Genomic DNA, 22,564 nt, shown 5'->3' with positions numbered 1-22,564 from the left:
TAATTATCAAAAATTTAGCCTAAACAATATTTATAAAATTTGTAGGTATATAAAAAACTAATGATCTTACGATTAGATATTTAAAATTTTAAAAAATTATAGGAATTTTTGAAAGCTTTAGTAATACAAATTGGATAACTATACAAAAATAATAATATTTCGAAATTTGAAATGTTATATATGAATATATTTATTTTATAGATGATGTATGAGCTATTAATTACCATATTTAAAAAAAGTTTACCAAAAAAAAAAATATCAATATTAAATGTAATATATGAATTATTATCATATTCTAATAAATTTACCGAAAATATAAATCAACATTAAATGAAATTATCCATGTCATATTTTATGGAAGCCATGTCATCAATTTCAGTAGCCATGTCATATTTGTTTTGTAAAATTGATTGTACAGAGAAAGATATAGTCTAAGAGATACAAAATATCAAACACAATGAAGGTATATATCCAACAAAAGATAAAACAAAGAAAGAGAAGGTCTATGAATATATACACAGGCTGAATGTTTTCAAGTATGCATTAACAAACAAACAAACATAAGAGAGATGTGCAGAGCACAAAGATCCATTAATTGGTGTCTGCCTTATTCTTGATTTCAGTAGAAACGGTGTCTCTTTGTGACCCCCTCTTCCTCTCACCATCTGACCAAAGATTCTAAACCAGAGACTTGTTAAACTCTGTTCTAGTAACTAAACTTGAAACAAACTCATTTCTAACTAATATGACATTAAGTAATGAACCAAGAAAATTCACATAAACAAACTATATAGTCTTAGCAACTTACCAACACATGTCTCGTCCACGTTGTATTATTATCTCTAGACATTTTCTGTAACTGGACGAACAGGCTTCTTAGTCTGCTTCAGTTCCTCTTCCTTAGACAAATTCGATTTTTTCTTATAGGTTGCGCGTTTTCGAACCTTGAGACTTTCACCAGTTAACATGTAAACATTCCCAGGTTCAGCAACGGTGAAATCAGCCGGGTTTCTACTCACGCTGCACACAATGGTTCCACAACTGTTCCTTGGAGGCCAGGCCGAGGCATCCCCGCAGCTCTCTGCTTTCCTGTTCTGTTTCTTCTCTTTACCCATCACGTGAAACTTCAAAGGGAGCTTCATTGAATCAGACGCCCCTAATAGCTGGAACCTCCCTAGGTCATTGCTGCTGTAAACCGGCTCTTTTCTCATGGTTTTCTTCTCTTGGTGATGATGAATCCATGGAGCTTGTGGCTTTTGAAACGAGAATGAAGACGCACCAAGTGGTGGAACCATGGGGAAACTCTTGCTGTAATAATCATAAGGTAGCTGCTTACTAGAGTCTCCTGTTTGAATCTCTACACGTCCCTTAGGCTGGCTAACAAGTGGGAAGTGTCTTTGAGTAGCTTTAGTGTTTCCCTGGTGGTCAGAGGGAGTGTTTGGTCCAATCTTAGGATCCATAAGGCTGAGTAGATGCAACGCAGGTATAGAGCTCTCACTAGAGAACGCGTCCACTGGTCTACTATTATTATTAACTCCACCACCGTGTTTGCACCCAAACGAGAGTTCTGAACTAGACCCACATTTTTGCTTCCCGTTGGCGGCGGCGGCTGCGACAAAGTTGAGGTTCCATGTGTTCTTATCACTGGTTGGTGGCTGTGGAATCATACCAAGCTTCGTCGATGGATCCATGTTGTAAGAAACTGGTCTCATTGAAGTTGTTGCCCAAATAGGATGAGGAAGTGGTTCTCTGTATTGGTGTGGACCACTTTGGCACGTGTTACACGGACGTAGTACCCTATATGGGGGAGGATGAGTAGACATAGCTGGGACGTTGCCAAGCCACTGGCAGGTGTGACCAGAGAACCTGATGGAGCTAGGCCGGTTATCTTGAGGAGGAGGAAAGATACCAAAGGGAGAAGGCACATAGGGTTGACTTATAGGGAAGAAGTCAAGAGACTCTCTCCTTGCATTGGTTTCACAAGGTTTTGGTGGTCTTGATATGTTGTTGTCGTCATCCAGCGAGGCTCCGTTGTCATAGGTTTCGTTGAGATCAATCAGTAGAGTGTTCTTGGGTTTGTGTGACATTTCTTGTGATGGCTCTTCTTTGTCTGGAAGACACCTTTCGTATTGGTTTTTGGCTAAGAGCTCCACTATCTCCATCGGTATATCGTCGTTTTGGTCTTCAGTTCTATCATGGCTTTGGCTTTTGGGTGGTTCTTGATGTTCTTGGAACATAACTGTCTTCCCCTTTCTGTCAACACCAGAAGCATCTGAGGTGCTTCTTAGATTGAAGTTCTGAAAGGACAATTTATCTGTATTGTTGTTGGCATCCACTCCTGTTCTCAACCATCCACCTGTGTAGGGTTTGGAAGAGGAACCAAACTCTCCAAGACTGTTTGGTTCTGCATCTCTTGACCTCATTACATGATCATTCACTGGCCTAACATTAAGCTGAGGGATAGGTTTTCTAAAATACCCTTCTGAAGCTAAACGATCATTCAACAAATCTCGAGTATATTGGGAACCAAAGCTGATCAGTGTACTCTTCCCATTGTCTGAAACAGGCTTATGTTTCTTCTTCTTGGATAAGCTTAGCTTCTTCTCTGTTCTCTGATGAGTACTCAGAGGACAAGGAACTGATAAAGCAGTGCTCTTACTAAGATCTGCATGATCATTCTTTGGGACACCCTCTTGTGAAGGTACAAACTCGTCAACGACCTGGAACCTTCTGTTCTTCTGCTTACCTTTAATAAGATCTCTCTCAAACCCACTATCACTTGATGTACTATAATCTTGATCAGAGTCATTTTCAGAAGTTGCACCGACGGTGATTAACTTCCTGCTGACATAGTTATTTTCAGGCAACACTTTTCTCTTTCTACCCCTTTTCGAAGAAGAAGGCTCTTCTTTACCACCGCTGGTTTTGGTCTTGGGTTGATCAAGTAGCTCGCTGAGTCGACGAACCTTGCGAGTTTTCCTACGCTGCAAACCAGTCATGGCGAGATTTATACTCTCTGATGACCCGTTATCGCATTCCATGAGAGCAAGACTGTCTTTATTATGGTTCTTGATGGCCTTAGGGGGAGTATCATCAACCACACCAGCGATATCAGATGATCCAAAAGTTGTCACGGCTTGACCACCCAAGTTATGTTTCTCTTTCCAGCTGCTAATATCTGTTACTTTAGCTTTCTTGTTTCTTACATGCTCTTGGCTTGCGAGCTTTCTGCTCTTGCTCTTAACAGTAGAAGCATCTGTAGATGGATTATGACCTCTCTTGAGAAAAATAGTAGCTGCAATTGTTTGAGCTTTACAAAATTAGTTTCTAGTATCAGCACACTTTAATTTGCTTGATTAGAGAAAATTTTGTACCTCTATGATCATCCTTCTGAGATCTTTTGCAGTTTGCATCATCGTTCTTCTCAACAGCATTATCTGCAAGAAAATTATATGTTTAATTGTTTTGGATTATGGAAACTAAAACAAGAATATGTGTATACCTGCAATACCAGTTCTCCCTTCTTTCTCCTGATCAATAATAGTTAGTGAATTCAATTTGCTTTGACTTGGGATAACCGAAGAGTTTCCATCAAGCTGCTTTTTCCCGCTTAAATTTTTTGAGTTTGGATGCAGTCCACAATCTAAAAGAAGCCACTTACACGCATAAGTTCAAGCAACCCTTCATCTCTAGCTATTATATGAAACATATATTAAACAATTTTGGAAATGTGTTTTACCTTTTGTTCCATCAGCATTGATATCTCTGATGCAGCTCATACAACGCCACCATCTAAACTTTGGAACTGATAGAGAAGGAAGAGAATAGCTTTCTTGGTCCACCAAAGCAACGCTCTCCTCCGGAAACGGCCAACATTTGTTGTGATCTTTCTCACGTGTTTCAGCTACGTATCCACTGCATCAAATTAAGAAGAAGAAAAATTCAATATATTAAGTGTCATTTCAACTTGTTATGCTTTTATAGTAATTAAAACATATAAACATACTCTAATTAACAAGGAAGGTTGACAACATAAGGTCAATATATATAGAAGGCTCACCGTATGGAGAAATGATCACATTTTACCATATCAATCTCTTTAGCAGCGCCTGCAAGATCTATGGATATTGAGTTGATCTTAATGGAAGATCCCATTGATTTTGCTTCAAGAAGATTTTATATGTCTTAGTGATGATTAACTTAGCTCCACCATTATACTCTCTACACAACAAGTGCTGCAAAAATAAACGCATGATCATAATGTTTCTTAGCATCAGAAAATGAAAATATTTAAGTTTTGATGATTGCATATAAAGAAAAAAACTTCGAAATCTTTGCTTTCCATATATACGAAACACACATATAACTCTAAATTAAATTAAGGAATATTTATAACTAATTGACACCATTATATTCAAACATATTCCATGAATATCATCCACATGAAATAACATTCCATAACCAAAATCCAATTACCTCTACAATTCCATCGAAAATTAAATTTGAAAACCCTAAGGTCTACATAAAATCAAGAACAAGATTTCTTCGTTAGCATCCCATTTCATAAAACAAAAATTAATCAGTACACATATATTAGTCAACATTAACCCAAACTTAAACACCAACCTAAAATTAGGGTTTTCAGACACACGAACATGACCAAGAAAAAATGAGAGCAGGCCTGTTTAAATATAATCTCCGACTTACAAACAAACAAAAAATTAATCTTGAGTAAATTAGGGTTTAGAATCAAATTATTTGGAAGCAACATAACAAAAAAATAAGACACTTAAGAAATTAATCGTATGTGATTAACAAAGATAACCGAAGACCCACTAATTAATACGGTCCAGATCTATCCGCACGTGAATAGTCCGTGAATGAAATAAAAATCTAAATAAAAAAAAAGTAAGAACATCGAGTTATTATTTTGAAGAAACGTATAAATGAACAGTGAAGAGCCCTCGATTAGAAAAAAAAAACACGAAGTCAGATACAAGTCAAGGTAAATCTCTTACCGCAAGATCTAACCCTATGCGAAACCTTAAAATCGAACAGATCAGAGATTCATGTCGGAGACACGCACCTGGGAGAAAATCCGACCGGAGTTAATCAGAGACGCGAGATTCGAGCTCGATCTTAAGCGGCAAGTTGAGAAAACGACATCGAGCGATTCAGAAAGTTGTGGATAAGAAGATTAGGTAAGCTTCGAGGGTTGATTCGTCGGGAGAGAGTAGAATTTGACTGCGAAATTTCGCGAAACCCTAAGACGACGCTAAGGAGAGAGAGAAAGGGGGAAAACTTTTTTTTGTAGAGAGAGACTGTTGAGAAAGAAGAGAGAGAATCTGAAGCTCTTTTATCCTTGAAACGAGGGTTTATTTTCATACATATGAAATAATAATAATTTGATATAAATTATGTAACTCTTTTTAAATAAAAAACAACTCATATCTCTGGAACATTGCACTGCCATGTCACCATCTGGTCTGTTTATTACCAATTACACGAAACAAGATTACGTACCTCTCCACATATTGTCGACACGTATTTGTATATGTATAGGTCAATTATTGAAAAAGATTGCGATATTTCTTATTTTTAGTGAAAAATATCTAAACATTAATATAAATAGCTTCATTAGGGTAACAGACTAACAAGTATCGAAAAAAATTAAACAACAAGATATTATTATCTCATATTATTATATGATTTGTCTTTTATTATTTAAGCAAACTCAATATTATTTAGGTTTAAAATAAAACAACAAAAGTTCATATAGACGTTTCTGTATTTGTAGGATGAGGTATAAGGAACCAATGAGAAATGTCCACGTGGCCGCAATGTGCGGTTCTTATCACAAACCATTTGTTGTGGCCTGAAAAAGAAAACCCTAGGAGCGTGGTTATCACGGCGCTTTCTTTTCGCGTGTGAGCACGTTTCGTCCGTGGCGCGGAACGGAAAGGGAGCGTCGGCACGGAGGAGGAGAGAGATTGGAGCGTTCCGTTGACGTGGCGGAAGAGAGAGTGTGGGAGTTATGGGACCAGGATAGACAAATAAGAGCCCTAAAATCATGATAATATTGTATGGGTAGGTGATGTTACCCTAGATGAGCCCATTTCCTCAATAAATGATAATAATATTAACCCTAACATCTCTCTTTTCCCCCCCCCCTTTTTCAAAAATTTACCGCAGTAAATAATGAAGATCGGGAATATTTGGTTCAAAAAAAAACCTAGTTTCTTTCTCTTTTTTATTTCTTCTATATGTTTACTAATACTAGTTTTGGTGAAATCAAAATACTATATCATCTTTTTCAAAAAAGTACTATATCATGTACTTAAAAAAAATATATCATGTAAATCGATATACTGCCTCATAGAAAATAATATTATAAATTTTAGATGAGCGATGGCCTTCAGACTTTAGTGGGCTTGTACCCTTTGTAGCACATTTCTCTCTCCTTGTTATAATGTATTTTCTTAATATTCTTTCTTTCGGTAAATTGAATTTTTTTTCCTAGTTTTTGTCGGCTTTGGTGTTTTATAATAATATTCTTTCCTAAGAAATTTAGGTTTGTTGCTTTAGTCTATTCGGAGGAAAAATACTAATCTGCTTTTTCTTCCCACTGACGTATATATATGATATATGTAGCTTACTTTTGCTAACATAACATCGAAATTATTTTGTTTGACGCAATTAATTATAGGTTTGACAAACTGTGATGCATACCTAAACGTGTTAGTGATCCATTTTGAAAATTTTGGATCCAGTTATTACTTTTTTTTATTACGAAAACTGCTCATCACATAGCCCATCTAAAGGTATTAGCTAATTTTCAAAATTTAATTACATAACTTTATGCAAAAGTAATTGAGCACATATTCGTAATGATCCTCTTTTTCTTGTGGATAATAAAGCGAGGAACCTATCTTCAACTAACCAAACATTTTATCTACAGCGTATAAATCAAAATTCATATATTTTGAAATATTTCAAAATAATATAATATATATATATATATTATATTATCCTCAAACGTATTTGTAGCTCAAGAAAAGAGATATAATATAGTATTAATTAATTGATACACTTTTAGGTTTGCATACGTGCACAACTCGGCATTAGTAAGTTCATATACACTTGATCAAAAAAAAAAAAAAGAAGTAAGTTAATATACACAAGTTGATATATATATAAAGTTGTAAACCCAAGTACATACTAGTTACATATATATAAATTAAATATATATGTATGTATAGAGAGAGAAAGAGAGAAGCGGTAGAAAAAGGAAATTAAAAAAGAGGTCTTAGATGAAAAAGGACAGCTTTAAGGAGATGCTTTGGCCACCAGTGATACCATCATTTAAGCTTTGCATGTGCCTCTCTGTTAGCATCTCGACAACCACATCAACCTCTCTCTCTCCTCTCGCTCCCTCTCTCCCCTTTTTAACTCTTGGATTTTTACTTCTTACACACACCCCAATATCACCCCATATAATAATATATATACACAGTTTCATGCAGCTATGTGTAGCACATACATATATCTTGCAAATCCCTTCCAGTTTTTGCTGTGTAAATGTTAAGATAAAAAGTATTTAATTTAGGGTTGATTTTGGGTCTCTTTGAGTTTTTTTTTATCTTCGAGTTACAAAATGTGTGCAACTGTTAAGAAAAAATGTATTACCTCGACAATTTAGTTGGGAAACACAATCTTTTGGCATGAATGTTTGATACATCCTCTGATGAGAGCTTATCTCATTTGGTATATATTTAAAACTTTAAGTTCTATGTTAGAAACATTAATAAGTAAGCTCCTATTATTAACAATTGATGGCTGATCTGAAGAGACTATTGTCGAAAGTCATTTTTATCAACACAGATGTTAGATGCATTCTGCGGAATCACATGTATTATAAATTATTGATTCTAAATTTAAAAGAATATATATGTGCTGAAAAAATAAATAAATAAATATATATATATATATATATATATATATATATATATATATATAAATATATAAATATGTATTGAAGATCCGAAATTTCTTAATTATAAAACTGGGTAGGTGATAAGAGTTTCTTCAGCTTAGAGTGAACACCAGACACAATGGAGCAGTTTCAAATTTAAAAGCTCATTAATCAAGTAAAGAATGGCAATATTGCCGGTTGATGTGCATCGTGGGCCATATAAGACTATTCAGATATTGGCTATTCGTATTTAATTATACATGCACTCTTGTGGGCCATTAAATTCCTTATAAGCATTCGAGCTAACTAGTAGTTTATGCCCGCAGATATGCACTTGCATACGGTTCACTTTGTTGAGATGTGTTTAGCTCCTAGACGACATTCAAATAAGTGGCGGATCCAGAAACCTTTTTTACCGGGGCATAATTTTTCTTCAAATAATATTTACTATTAAATAAATTTTTTATATATTATTAAATAAAGTGATAAACAGCTGGTATTTTTAAATAAATATTTTTATTATTTATATGATTTAACATATAACTTAAATATTTTTAATAAAAATTGTATATGGTATTTGTAAAGAAAATAACCTAATTATGGCTCATGAGGAAATAATAAAAACCTAATTATCTCATCAAAATAGTTAACCAATGAAAAATATATAAAAGAGTTATTGAATAACTGAACAAACCTCTTTAAATAAAATACAAAAATGCATTGAATATTTTGTCATGGATATTAGTGTACATGCAAAATAGGAAAGTACCAATAATTTATTACAACCGATAAATATGAGATTTAAAAAAAAACTGAAATGGAGATTAAAAAAAAACTGAAATAGTGAGATGTGAAGCTTGAGCGAAGGTTTGGTGGGGACAGGAAGAAAATTTTAACGGGGGCAAAACAAGGTGATGTAGTGAAACTTTGGTTAATTACGTAATGATTTGGATAAATATTTTGTTTTATCTGCCCCCCTCTCCACTAGCGTAGCTCCGCCACTGAATTTCAAATCACTTATCAGAAATGTGTTTTGGCTCTACGGACGATCCAAACATTTTATTGTAATATTTGTACGTAAACAAGATAATTCACATATAGTTTTGGGTCCATAATCTCACTAATTAAACTCATGACCAACCTCTAATTATTTAACTATTAAGGGTAAATCATATTTATCGGCAAAGAATACAACGCTTCCACCGTTTCAAGTACATGAGATTTTTGAAGAGAAACATTTTCACACTTTTATCATTTCAAGTACATATTAATTCTGATTTGTAGTTTCAAACTTCCATATAGAAAAACAAACACACTAACACGTAAACATAAAAACAAAAGCAAACAAATAACAGAACCTCAATAGTATCTACCCAATAAAATTATTCCTTTATGGATGGGCAATGTAATAATTTTTCATTCAAAATGTAAGAAACAAGTAATAATGAAAAAGGAGGACGCTTTAAAGGGTTATGTAACTATATAGTGTGAGACAACATAAGCCATGTAAGTTTAAACTTAGGAGCGAACGATAATTCTATGTGAAACCAAATCATGCGATATTAGTGTGTGATTTCCGATGTTAGTTTTAAATTTTCATGAACCACAATCTCCTCTCAGCTTTTCTGTCCCTAATGATAATGCATGCATGTGTGTGTTCGTTACGTACTTTTATTTAGCTAATGATGTTATTATTAGGTCGTAATTATGGTGGAAACGTAAACCCTCAAGCCATCAATTAACTCCAGTTTTCCACCAAAACATGGAAATAAAAGCTTGTGTGTTGTGTGTTTATGTGTGTCCAGTATCTTTAATACCGACTTACCGACAATTATCTTTGATATGAATAGACTTGTAGCAAATTTACGAGAGAAAGTGACCAACAAAATTTGATTAAAAAAAAAAACAAAAAGTAACCAACAAAACTGATCGACTTCTATCATATATATATATATATATATATATATATATATATATATATGTATTTATTGTTTTTTTACCGCAACGTCAGTGGTACTAGAGTAATTACAAATGAGTAGTTCACTAAATCTTGATGACATTGATTAAATAAAAATTATATAGGTTTGAGGTCTAAAAACTCTCTACATCTAACCTGTGTTTAATTTATTTTCGTAATTCATAATTACAAAATTGTAAGATCCCGATCGAGTCCCGAAACATGTACATGTAAAATAAGTATGCATGTATATATATGTTTGTATGTGATTATATGTTAATTATAGAATTATCTTAATTCTATTTTTGCACCAGTAAAAGATCATCATTTATACCGAATGCTTTATAGAATTAGGAAAAAACAATTTCTACGATAAATATGTATTCTTGAAAAGAAAAGGAAACCGGAGTTTTAGACTATTAAAAATATAGAATAAAAAAATTGTAAAATTATTTATTCACATAATAAAATATAAAACCTAAAATAATATCTACCTCAATCATTTTATTTTCTTAGATTTTGATTCGTGTTTATTCACAATATATTAGATGCGGTAGATATGATTAAAATGCCAGTAGGAACCTAGGTTCTGAACATCCTGGTTTAACAAAAAAAAAAAATAATAACTATAATGAGAGTTCTGTTACAAAAAACTATAATAAGAGTTCTTCTATAATAATCCAACCGGTTACATGAAGGTCATGCAAACAATGGCTGAGTACAATTAATATAATTATTATCCAAAATATCCTATTAATACTAGACTACAATATATGAGTGAATGTGGAATTTTTTTTAAGAAGACAACAACAATTAAAATATTTCATTTTTATTGTTTAAGTTGTGGTATGTATAATTTTCTTGTACGGTTATAAATTACTCCAGATCTATTAGCGTGCAAAACATTAACACATAATTGAGTTTGGATTTTATTGGTCAATGCTGTTTAAATGGCGCACTGACCTAAAAATCGACTAAATTCGAACTTAAAAAAAAAACACAATACTGACGAAAAAGACAGAATTTTCTAAATCCAAGCTTGATCAAACTATCTAAATTAAATTTTGTTTATTTGGTGTTTCTATGCACTATGCAGGTATGGAGAAATTCAACTTTTATAAAAAAAATAGAACCACATTCATAATAATATTTTATAGAAACTTTGGTTTTTAAAAAATCATATTTCTATGAAATTCTTGTAAAAATTTAAAATAAATAGTGTTAATTTTCAACTTTTATAAATTTAACGTATGTACTTTTTGCAAAAAAATTAGATAATATTTCTTTTACAAGACAAAGAAAAATACACTTGAAAAAAAAACACCGCTATTTTAAAGTTGCTTTATTTTAAATGATATAATGATATCTTTCTTTTATTTTGATTTACTGTTTAAAATATTTAGAAACTGGTTTAAACTATTTTTATTTATTCACTATAGTTATTAATTGGTGTAAATTTGGTTGTTTCATTCAAAAATTAGAACCCTTCTGTATGAAAACAGTAACTAACGCTATAAAACAATAAGAGGGTTATTCAACTTAGAGTTTTAGGTTATTTGTATCAATGATAAATTCACTATTATTAAAACATGAATTTTAAAAACTTATTTAAAATCTACTGTTATTGAACTTGACATTTCATAAAATACTCTGAAATTCACTGTTATTGAAAATATTTTAAGTTGTGAAATTTAAAGTTTTTAATTTATATTAAATGTTTGGGTAGAGTTTCTTAGTTAAAAAAATTAAAATTAAAATTCACGGTTTCAGTTGATATTCAAGACTGGTTTAATGTAAACTCTTAAATTCATTGGGATCATGTAAAATTTCGCTAAAAATCAAATCAGCCAAAATTTTAGATTGGATACATCCCTGAGTGTTGAGCAAATTCTAGAATGTCACTCTTTTTTTAAAAAAAAATACTACAATTCTTATTAAATTTTCAAAGAGTACTACTTATTTTAAGAAAAGTCTATTTAAGAAAATTTAGTAAAGCGTTTTCCATCTTTACAAAAAAAAATCTAAGAATTGACTTCAAATTTTTTAAATGTTTCACAAATTATTGGGTCTTTTTTAGTGTAAAAATGATAATCTATAATATCCCTAGCCTTTGAGAATACCTTGTCTTCAAGCCATTACCTAGGAACTGGGTTGAACCCAAAAGGCATTTCATGTGAGCCACAAGATCCAACACATCATTGTTGCTGAAAGAAGAAACACACACAAACATCACTTGATATAGCTAAACGTAACAGACCAAGTCAGATATTTTTGTTTATTTATTTATTTGATTTTTTATATTTATTTGATTTTACATACTAGCATTTTACAAAAAGTAATTCTTATTTCTAAATTTAAAATCGATCGTTAGTTTTGTTGAAATAAACCATTAGTAGAATTATCATTTTCATATAGCACTTGACATCGAAACAATTCTTAACCAGTTAGTTCTAAAAAGAATTAGTTTGCTGTTGGTGTTGTTCAAAAAATCAAATAAGTAACTGTTGGTGTTGTTCAAAACAAATTGTTGGTTACTAGAACTATTTTGGATTACCTCGTATGTCGTAATCTATAGAAAATCGAATTCTTTGAAATAAGGACGGACGCTGTTTAGGTTCAAACGAGTTACAGCCACAGCTCAAACACCGTTACACCCCCCATGACTTTAACCGTTGCAATATTATCTCACAAACTTCTAACACTTTACTTTGTCGTGTAAGCAATAAAGTTTTCGGGTATCATTTTCAGCATTTATGGTTTCTTGTAAAGATCAAAATAATTTAAATCTAACGATCAATATAATCTCTTCGGTCGAAAACTAAAATCGAGAGTTTAAAATTGAACTACATCTTAATTGCGTTATTGAAATACGTACAAAGGTGAAAATTATACTTACATAACAAAAAAATTGCTAATCTTTTCTTATTTTATTTTAAAACTAAGTCTGCTAATATATGAATATCATCCTCATAATATTATTGATTTTTTCATGATTTGCGTAAATTTTATATAATCTTTATTGTATGAATTTAGTTACCAATCCATTAAGTATCACTAAAATGCGTACCAAAACTCAGAAACCCCACCCACTATAAAATAATTCAACTATGAATCTATGATAGTACTAATTTTATTCACACCATAGGATTTCTTGAAGCCAGGTATACAACAAATTGCAAGGATCTCAACAAATTACATTAAGCCATCGATACTCGTAACTGGGTCTTCGTTCTCATTAAGATGTCAAAATATCGATAAATGTATGCCAGACACGAGCCACTCCCATTATAATTGATAAGATATGTATATAACCTTTAAATTATTAGACCCTTCAAAAATGGATATCCACGGAAAGGACCGGTCCAATAATAGTCTGAATCAAAGAGATTTTTCCCAGCTATTTTCATATATAATATTCAAATCTTTAAATAACATTAGCCTTAAAATAGATGTTAAATCGTATTAAGTATTTTTTAAACAACAGGTATTTAGTAGAAAACTAATTGCGGATATGATGAATTATCCCTACAAATAAGTGGGCTGACCCGCAGACCATCAACACCTAACCACGGATGGAAACAAAAGAGAAGCAGAGTGGGGTTGCACATATTCATATCTCCAATAACATTTTAGTTTTTTCTTTTTATTCTTATAATGTAAAATGATAAGAATTCAATAGACAAACTGAAAAATTCTTCTTAGTAGTAATCGAATATATATAATCTAATCCGTCCTAATTTTTTCCTATGGACGCGTCATTGCACACCAACTGAAAACGCTGTATTGTATGATTAAGTATTCCTGAAAATATGATTTCTATTTTTGACTATATCAAGAAAATGTCATTCATATCAACTAAAAGTAAATGGCTAATTTCAGAAACCTTTAAATAATACCGGATTTCAGATCGAATGATTTGCTTTGAGCAGTAGACTGATAAGTTTGGATTTTTGTTTCTGCCATTAGTTAAACAGTTCCATAATACAAAATTTAAATATATTAAAATAGACTTGAGCTACCAACTCAACTAAGCTGATTTTGGGATTGGTACATATCACTCTCATTTTATCATCATTCTCAATAAGAGAATTTCTTCTAGCTTCATCAATTAACCGAAATAGCAATCATTATCATAAGTCATAATACATTTATTAAATCACATCTTCAGCCTGTTCAAGTAGACTCGTTAATAAGAAAAACATATAGTTTTTTTGGTAATATGTTAAGAAAAAAAAATCAGATAAGCTTCTTGAACACAAGGTAAAAGAATGAGCACTCCAGACAAGACACACCACCTCTTTCTATCTTTCTCTCTCTAATTTTTTTCTTTCAGAGTCAAGGCGGCGGGGTTGCAAGAGGATGATGGCCTCTTTTTCATCTAGATCTAGAGTTGTCTTCCTAACCAGTTTAATCCGGTTTAGTTCTTGATTGTTTAAAAAAATTTCTCATATGATTTTGAAATTGTAAACCATGATTTTCTTACATGATTTACGAGCGGTTCATATATATATTATTCAAAAAAGAGTGAGCATTCCAAACGGACAAGAATTTTATTACCAAAACTTTATCAGTTAAAATGTAAAACATTGTTAATTATATTGATGAGCGAAGATAGTCACAATGTAAAACATTGTTAAGAATATGTGGAACGTAAGATAATTTATCCTGATGATGGCGCCTTAATATCATCGTAACGCAGGCACGCAACTTTATGCTAAGCCTACGTGGCAACTTTAAATTTCGAAAACAATAAAATAAAAAGTCAAAACTGTTATAAGAGAACGAGGCAAATTCGTATTCATACACACAAAGCTAAAAAAATGAAAACTACTGAATTTTCATCTTCGTCGTCGCCAAGCGATCGCAGGGTCGGTGCATTGCTCCGTCATCTCACCGCCGGGACAGATTCTCCGTCAACGGATCGTCTGAGCTCCGTTATTGCCTCGCCTACGTCGGAAGTCTCATCCGGTTCTGTTTTCGCTCATCTTGTCCAAGCTCCAGAGGATCCTATTCTTGGGGTACATTCTTCTTCTTCTTCTTCGATGTATCCGTGTGTTGTAGTTTTCAAACATATTCGAAGACGAGTGTGGATATATATGTCCTACACATTTGATTTTCTAGTCGTGATTCCGTTGGATCGTCTATTGATTAGTGTCGTAATTCAAGACCTCGTGATGGATGATGATAGATTTAATGAGAGAAGTTTTGATGTCACCGATCATCAAATGCTCAATAAATAGCTAGATGGTGATTTTGCGTTTTATAATGAGTTATTACGTAAGCCAGCGTTTAGATCAATTTTTTGAATGCATACACCGATTTTTTTTTAATTGTTTTAGAAAAATTGTTTGTTTAGGTCCAATTTGTAGCTTATGAGCTTATGCGGGTGTCTAGGCGCTGACTAAACCGATTTTTAGAACATTACCGAAGATTATTGGAAGTTTCTGAAACATAGGTTAATTATAAACTTATGTATTATCAGTAGTGAGATATATTTTGATACTTGTTTGATGACAGATGACAATTGCATATAACAAGGACCCTAGCCCAATTAAGCTTAATTTGGGAATTGGTGCTTACCGAACTGAGGTAATGATTGATGAAGCTTGTCTCTGCTCTTTCATCTATTGGTTTTGTTAATGGTGTTAATGTGATGTAGGAGGGGAAACCTTTGGTTCTTAATGTTGTGAGGAAAGCTGAGCAGCAGCTTATCAATGACAGGTTTACCTCTCTTTCCTCTAGGTTGAGTTCGTGCTTGATGATGATGATGATGACTCTTGTGTGTTTGATCTGTAGCTCACGAGTCAAGGAGTATCTGCCCATTGTTGGATTGGTTGAGTTCAACAAGCTAAGCGCTAAGCTCATACTAGGCGCTGACAGGTACAATGCTGTCTCTGATTATCCTTTTTTATGTTTTCATTAGTTTCTTTCTGATTGGTGGTTTTTCACGTACGCATGGCTTAGTCCTGCTATTCGAGAGAATCGGGTTACAACCGTGGAGTGTTTGTCTGGTACTGGTTCCCTCAGAGTTGGAGGAGAGGTTTTAGCCTAGCATTATCATCAGGTAGATAAACTAATAATTGAACTAATTAATAACATTCATGTAAACTTTAAGTATTTTTTTTTTAATTTGCTTTCAGAGAACAATTTATATTACTCAGCCAACATGGGCAAACCATCCTAAAATTTCCACCTTAGAGCAGGGTTAACATGGGGGCTTAGGGGAGTGTTAAGGGGTGGGCTCCACCATAAGAGAGGAAGAAGCGATGCCAAAAACGCCAGATCAAGCGTCGAGTCTTGCACTGTTTCGCGGCCCCACTGGCACGTGACGGCCCGCGATTGGTTCGTTTTTAATTTTTTTTTTAAATCAGACAAAAAAACCAAAAAAAAAAGGGTGCTAGGGTTAATGGTTCTCTTAGCTGGTTTGTCAGTGAAAACTTACCACTACTACGATCCGTCGACACGTGGGTTGAACTTTCAAGGTGAGTGTGCTGTGGCTTTTGAAATGATACTAAAAACTATGCTTTCATGGGATGTGCTGTGGCTTTTGAAATGATACTAACAGTAGACCATCCAGGGACATGGAGCCTCATAATCTCTCATCTCAGCAGCACATTTTGCACCCATCTTCAAGCTACTGGATCTGTAGTACTTGATGTTGTATCTGGTTTTGAGGGTATACCTGAGACAAGCATATTTGAAGTCCTCAGCATCTGAAAATATCTTGCCAAGCTGAAGGAGCTCCTCTGGATCAATGTCTGCTCTGTAAGCTTGAGCAGGTATCATCTCCTCCTCATTCTCATCATCTGATGACACAAGATCAGGGATTTTATCATCATCCCATGCATCATCATCCCCTTCGTCTTCATCAACATCACAGTCATCATTTCTTACTTCATCACCAAAATAAGGAGCCAAATCTCTACAGTTTTCTCCCTCAATGCTAGCAATATCATTCTCATCTTCACTTAGACATTCTTCTCTGTCATTTGTCTCACTCTGTGGACATTTTTCTCTGTCATCACCATCTACCTGACTCTTCTTCGAATTTCTAGGAGGAGCCACAGTTGACCCACCATCTACCTTCTGCTTCATCGATTGTCTAGGAGACAGAGTTGAACCACCATCGACCTTCTCCGGAAATGACAAAGGCGACCCACCGTATGAAGTTCCCCGCCTTGTCTTCGACAATACTCTTCCTCGTGGCATTCTTCTGCGATGACAAACTCACAGAAGCAGCTTTACTCTTCCTCGTGGCCTTCTCCGGGGATGACAAAGGCGACCCACCGTATGAAGTTCCCCGCCTTGTCTTCGACACCTCTGTAGATGCCAACATCGATTCCCCTTCAACTCTTTTACTCTTCCTCGTGGCCTTCTTCGGCGATGACAAACTCACATAAGCAGCTTTACTCTTCCTCCAGCGATTTCTTTGGTTCATACACACTCCCATCACCACCTTTTCCACCCTTCTTCGACTGTTGAATCGCTTCTTCAACTCCATTATCGGAATGCCTCAATGATCTCCTTACCTCCCTTCCATCTCCTCACACCACGAGAAGATTCAGAGAGAAAAATCCCCAAATCGATTTGGGTTTCTGAGAAATTAGGGTTACGTTTTTCTTTATTTCAATCATCGATACATCTTTTGATCAATAAAATAAAATCTATATGGTACTCTTTTGAAAAGTCCACTAGCTCAGTGGCAAAAACCCCCTTACAACGACCATGAGTGCACGCGTTCGATACCATCGAACAACAATTTTAATTGAACAAAACGATGTCGTCTTCAGATTTTTTCATAAACAAAACAAATGGATGAAACGACGTCGTATTACTTAACGGCAACATTTAACGTCTTGTTAACGCTCTTTTAACTGTGGGCTAACGGTGTGTTAATCTGGTAAGTCAATCGTAAGTTGCTTAATAAACTGAAAAAGTCAACAAAAGTAAAGAGTTTTTTTGGCCAGGCTCGAGTACAGGTTTCTTTTGACAATTTGTGCAAAGTTCGTGTTTTTTTTGGCCGAATTCTCCTTTTATAATCTATTCTTCTTCTTCTTATGCTCACAGGTTTATTAGAAGACATTGGTGATGCCCCACCTGGTTCTATAGTGCTTCTCCATGCTTGTGCTCATAACCCAACTGGTGTTGATCCAACCCTTGAACAATGGGAGCAAATCAGAAAGTTGATGCGTTCAAAAGGATTGATGCCATTCTTTGACAGTGCTTATCAGGTACACCTGTTTAAACCATTTCTGTCTCTTCCCAGTAAAATGTTTAATACCAGTGTTCTAAAAATCGATTTAGGCATCCGACTAGTCAGAAAATTGAATCTAAACGTAATATTTTTTTTAGATTTTAGACGTTTCACAAATCAATAATCTCATAAAAATGCTTAAATATTATCTAGCCATTTTTTTTGTGAACATAGGTTATATTTGTCTTATATATTGTTTTCATCTCTTTTTGTATTGCAGGGCTTTGCAAGTGGAAGCCTGGATACAGATGCGAAACCGATTAGGATGTTTGTTGCTTATGGTGGAGAGTGCCTCGTTGCTCAGAGCTATGCAAAGAACATGGGACTCTATGGAGAACGAGTTTGAGCTCTCAGCATTGTAAGATTATATCCAACTTAAAATACTCTTAGGGACGTGTATTAGGTACTAATTAATAAAGGGCTTGCGTGAGTGCTTGTAGGTATGCAAATCAGCAGATGTAGCGGGATACGGGAAGAGTCGAAAGCCAACTTAAACTAGTCATAAGACCAATGTACTCAAACCCTCCGATTCACGGTGCATCAATCGTGGCTGTAATCCTCCGTGACAGGAACTTGTTCAACGAATGGACTCTTGAACTGAAAGCCATGGCTGATCATATCATCAGCATGAGAAAACAGCTTTTCGAGGCGTTAAGTGCTCGAGGGACGCCTGGTGACTGGAGTCACATCATAAAGCGGATTGGTATGTTTACGTTCACGGGTTTAAACTCAGCTCAAGTCTCTTTTATGACTAAAGAGTACCACGTTTACATGACATCCGACGGGAGGATAAGCATGGCTGGTCTTAGCTCCAAGACGGTTCCGCACCTTGCTGACTGATAATTTGTGGGATTATGAGAGCTTCTAAGTGTTTTAACCGTGATGAAGCACACGAACAAAGTAAAAAAGGAGTGAAGTAACCGTAAGTATTTGAGAGAGAAGAGAAATTTGCGAATTTAAGAGAATGAGAGGATTTGTGAGATTGAGAGAATGAAAGAAATGTTTGTATTGAATTGTGTGTTTAATTGTGTAACATACATGGTGTATTTAAAGGAAACAAAAGCAATAAGCACTCAATGGTGGAAGAATAAATAACTAGTAGTGGACTAGCCACTCCTCCCCATTTGGTAAGTGATATGGCCACTTCTCCCACTTCCTCCACTACTTCCCTTTGTTTAATTCTTCATGTCAACACTCCCCCTCAAGCTTGACAGTAGTGAGTGTCAAGCTTGGAAAGCCATGAAGTATTCCCTCATTAAAACCTTTTCTTGGAAAAACCACTTGGGATAAAAACCAAGCAAAGGAAAAAGAGTAGAATACTCCACGGTGAGGAGATCATTGACATGGAAGGTTTATGAGTCCAAGTCTTGGAAGAATGGACTCACAAACTTTGCTACTGGCCGCCTTGGTGAAGATGTCAGCCAGCTGATCCGCACTTCTTGTATAACATGGGAGAATCACTTGCTGCTCCACTGCTTGTCTGACCTTGTGGCAGTCTACTTCTATGTGCTTTGTCCTTTCATGAAAGACTGAGTTGGATGCAATGTGTATTGCGGCTTGGTTGTCACAGTGCATGGTCATGGGAGAGGTGATCTCAATTCCCAAGTCGCCTAAAAGCCCCTTTATCCAGATAAGCTCACTGGTTAGCTTCCTCATTGATCTGTACTCTGCTTCTGCGCTTGAACAAGATACTACTTTCTGTTTCTTGCTCTTCCAAGTGACAAGATTCCCTCCAATGAATGTACAATAACCGGTGGTTGACCTTCTGTCTACTCTATCTCCAGCCCAATCTGCATCACAGTATCCTATCACCTTAATGTTCTTGTTGCAAGCCATCCATACACCTTGTCCTGGCGCTTCTCTTAAGTATCTTAGAATCCTCTCCACCATGTTCCAGTGATGAACCTTGGGAGTTTGCATGTGCTGGCTCACTTGATTAACTGCGAAACACACATCTGGCCGAGTGATGGTTAGATAGATCAGCTTCCCAACCATCCGTCTATACTGCTTGACATCTTCAAATGGAGTGTCTTCATACTCCCCCTCTCGCAATACCTTGTAACCTTCTTCAAGTGGTGTCTTGGCATGTCTTCCTCCAAGATCTCCTGCCTCCTTTAATATGTCCAGGGTATACTTTCTTTGGGACATGAATAATCCTTCCTTTGATCTGCACATCTCAATGCCAAGGAAGTACTTCAGTTCTCCCAGGTCTTTGATGTCAAATGCGGCCTTGAGAAATGTCTTGGTTAAACTGATCCCCTCCTTGTCACTACCCGTGATGATGATGTCATCCACATAGACTAGAATTACCGTAATTCCTTGCTTGCTGGTGAGAGTGAAGAGTGTGTGATCCGCTTGAGACTTCACAAATCCCCTTCCATTCAATGTAGTGCTTAGCTTGTGGTACCAAGCTCTTGGTGATTGCTTCAAGCCATAGATTGCCTTTCTGAGTCTAAGAACATTCCCTGGTTTCACCATTTCTTCCATCCCCGGAGGTGGTTTCATATACACTTCATCTTCTAGTTCTCCTTGCAGGAAAGCATTCTTCACATCCATTTGCCAAAGGTCCCATTCTAGGTTCACTGCTAATGAGAGTAGAATCCGGATTGTATGAAGCTTGGCCACTGGTGCAAAGGTGTCTAGATAGTCCTCTCCATACACTTGTGTGTATCCTCTTGCCACCAGTCTGGTCTTCTTTCTTTCTGGCTTCCCATTTGCAAGATACTTAATGGTATGTATGAGTCTGCTGGTCACGGCTTTCTTCCCTTTTGGAAGTTCTGTCTCATACCAGGTGTTGTTCTTCTCCATGGCCCTCATTTCATCATCCACCGATATCCTCCATTCATCATCTTCCATAGCTTCTGCATATGTTCTTGGTATCCATTCCAGGTCCAATGAACTCATAAAGACTTGATGTTCTTCTGGATAGTGAGCTAGGGAGCATAATCCACTTTCTGGATGTGCCACAGCTTGAGCATTGTAGTAAACAAAATCATTTTTAACCCAATCTGAGGCTGGTCTTCTGATCCTTGTACTTCTCCTTAGGACTTGTGTCTGCTCAGGTTCATTACTGCTGCTTGGTTCTCCTTCTTGAGCTTCAATGTCTGGTTGTCCCATCTCATCTTGATCATGAGATAATACTGGGTTTTCTTCAGGTTGAGCTTGCGCCGGTTGATCTCCATTCCCCCCTTCATGGTCAGGATGAGAGTCTTCACTGTTATGAACCATGGTCTCTTTATAAGGAGTAGTGTCCCGGCCTTTCTCTGGTTCCTTTTCTAGGTTAATGCCGAGTCTTTCCATAAGAATCTTCAGGTTGTTAGCTCTGTCCGAGGCAGAATGAGATAGATCTTTGAGTTCCTCCCAACTCTTCTCATCATAATAGGCCTTGGATTCCATGAACTTAACATCTCTGGATACTAGGACTCTCCTTGTCTCTGGTACATAGCATTTGTACCCCTTTTGGTGCGTAGAGTATCCAATGAACATTGCCTTTGTGCTCTTTGCCTCCAGTTTGTTTCTTAGTTCTCCTGGAATCAAAACAAAGCACACACACCCAAACACACGCAAATGATCAATTGATGGTCTAGATTTGTTTAGTACCTCATATGGGGTGGCATCAAAGAGGACTCTTGTAGGTGTGCGGTTGATTAGGTAGGTGGCTGTGACTACTGCATCCCCCCAAAACCGCTTGGGTACATTTGTATGGAACATCATACTCCTTGCCACTTCCATCAAGTGTCTATTCTTTCTTTCAGCCACACCATTTTGTTGGGGTGTGTAAGGACAGCTGGTTTGTTGAATGATTCCATGTGAGGCTAGATGTTGTTTGAAGGCTGTGCTAGTATATTCACCACCATTATCTGATCTAAGAATTTTAATCTTAACATTGAAATGGTTAGTAATATAGTTCTGAAAATTTTTAAATGCTTCTAGCACCCTATCCTTAGATTGCAACAAAGTGATCCATGTGTATTTAGACTTTTCATCAATGAATGTCACAAAATATTTATGTTGTTCTCTAGATACACATGGAGCAGTCCACACATCAGAGTGAATCAAATCAAAGCAGTTTTCATATTGGGTATTGGATTTAGGAAACACAGTTCTGCAATGTTTTCCTAATATACACGCTTCACACTCATTTTTAAAAGAAATACTAGGCAACAGGATGTTCAAGGCACGAGAATGGGGATGTCCTAGTCTAGCATGCCAGATTTCATCTTTAGGGAATTCAGAAACAGAATGAAACACACACGATAATTGAGATACAGGTCTTGTGTCCTCAAGTAAGTACAAGTCTCCCTTGGTAACACCTTTGCCAAGCAACTTACTAGAATCAATATCCTGAAAGTATACATTGTTAGGCGTGAAAGTAACTTGA

At 35.4% G+C, this 22,564-nt stretch overlaps 2 protein-coding genes across 3 annotated transcripts; one reads left to right on the top strand and one right to left on the bottom strand.

Annotated features, from left to right (window-relative positions):
• Positions 1–386: 386 nt before the first annotated feature.
• On the bottom strand, positions 387–5,339 carry LOC106327909 (protein EMBRYONIC FLOWER 1-like). Of its 2 annotated transcripts, none has more exons than XM_013766221.1 (7): positions 5,087–5,339; positions 4,061–4,235; positions 3,740–3,915; positions 3,503–3,643; positions 3,375–3,437; positions 809–3,295; positions 387–665 (listed from the first exon to the last, which is right to left on the bottom strand). In XM_013766221.1, exons 2-6 carry the CDS (start codon positions 4,153–4,155, stop codon positions 843–845), a joined length of 2,928 nt encoding a protein of 975 aa, XP_013621675.1. In that variant the 5' UTR covers positions 4,156–4,235; positions 5,087–5,339; the 3' UTR covers positions 387–665; positions 809–842. The 2 variants fall into 2 exon arrangements, with proteins under 2 accessions (XP_013621675.1, XP_013621674.1); XM_013766220.1 differs by having other exon boundaries at positions 447–678.
• A 10,036-nt stretch (positions 5,340–15,375) lies between these two features.
• Positions 15,376–19,173, top strand: LOC106327623 (aspartate aminotransferase 3, chloroplastic). The gene is given in 10 exon segments (XM_013765823.1): positions 15,376–15,518; positions 15,589–15,650; positions 15,726–15,809; positions 15,894–15,993; positions 16,070–16,133; positions 16,349–16,411; positions 17,997–18,160; positions 18,404–18,541; positions 18,624–18,653; positions 18,655–19,173. Coding segments are annotated over 10 exon segments (1,146 nt in total). The 5' UTR covers positions 15,376–15,446; the 3' UTR covers positions 19,024–19,173.
• The last annotated feature ends 3,391 nt before the right edge of the window (positions 19,174–22,564 follow it).

Source organism: Brassica oleracea, chromosome C2 (assembly GCF_000695525.1).
Source record: "Brassica oleracea var. oleracea cultivar TO1000 chromosome C2, BOL, whole genome shotgun sequence".
Classification (NCBI taxonomy): domain Eukaryota; kingdom Viridiplantae; phylum Streptophyta; class Magnoliopsida; order Brassicales; family Brassicaceae; genus Brassica; species Brassica oleracea.
Note: the sequence above shows the minus strand (reverse complement) of the source record. Positions and strands in the feature narration are given on the sequence as shown.

Bases quoted from the DNA above. Each gene is read 5' to 3' on its own strand.
- LOC106327909 (XM_013766221.1), bottom strand. From the start codon at position 4,155: ATGGGATCTTCCATTAAGATCAACTCAATATCCATAGATCTTGCAGGC. The intron at 3,916-4,060 runs GTGAGCCTTCTA...AATTTGATGCAG, and splicing joins TGTGATCATTTCTCCATACG to TGGATACGTAGCTGAAACAC. The intron at 3,644-3,739 runs GTAAAACACATT...GGCTTCTTTTAG, and splicing joins CAATGCTGATGGAACAAAAG to ATTGTGGACTGCATCCAAAC.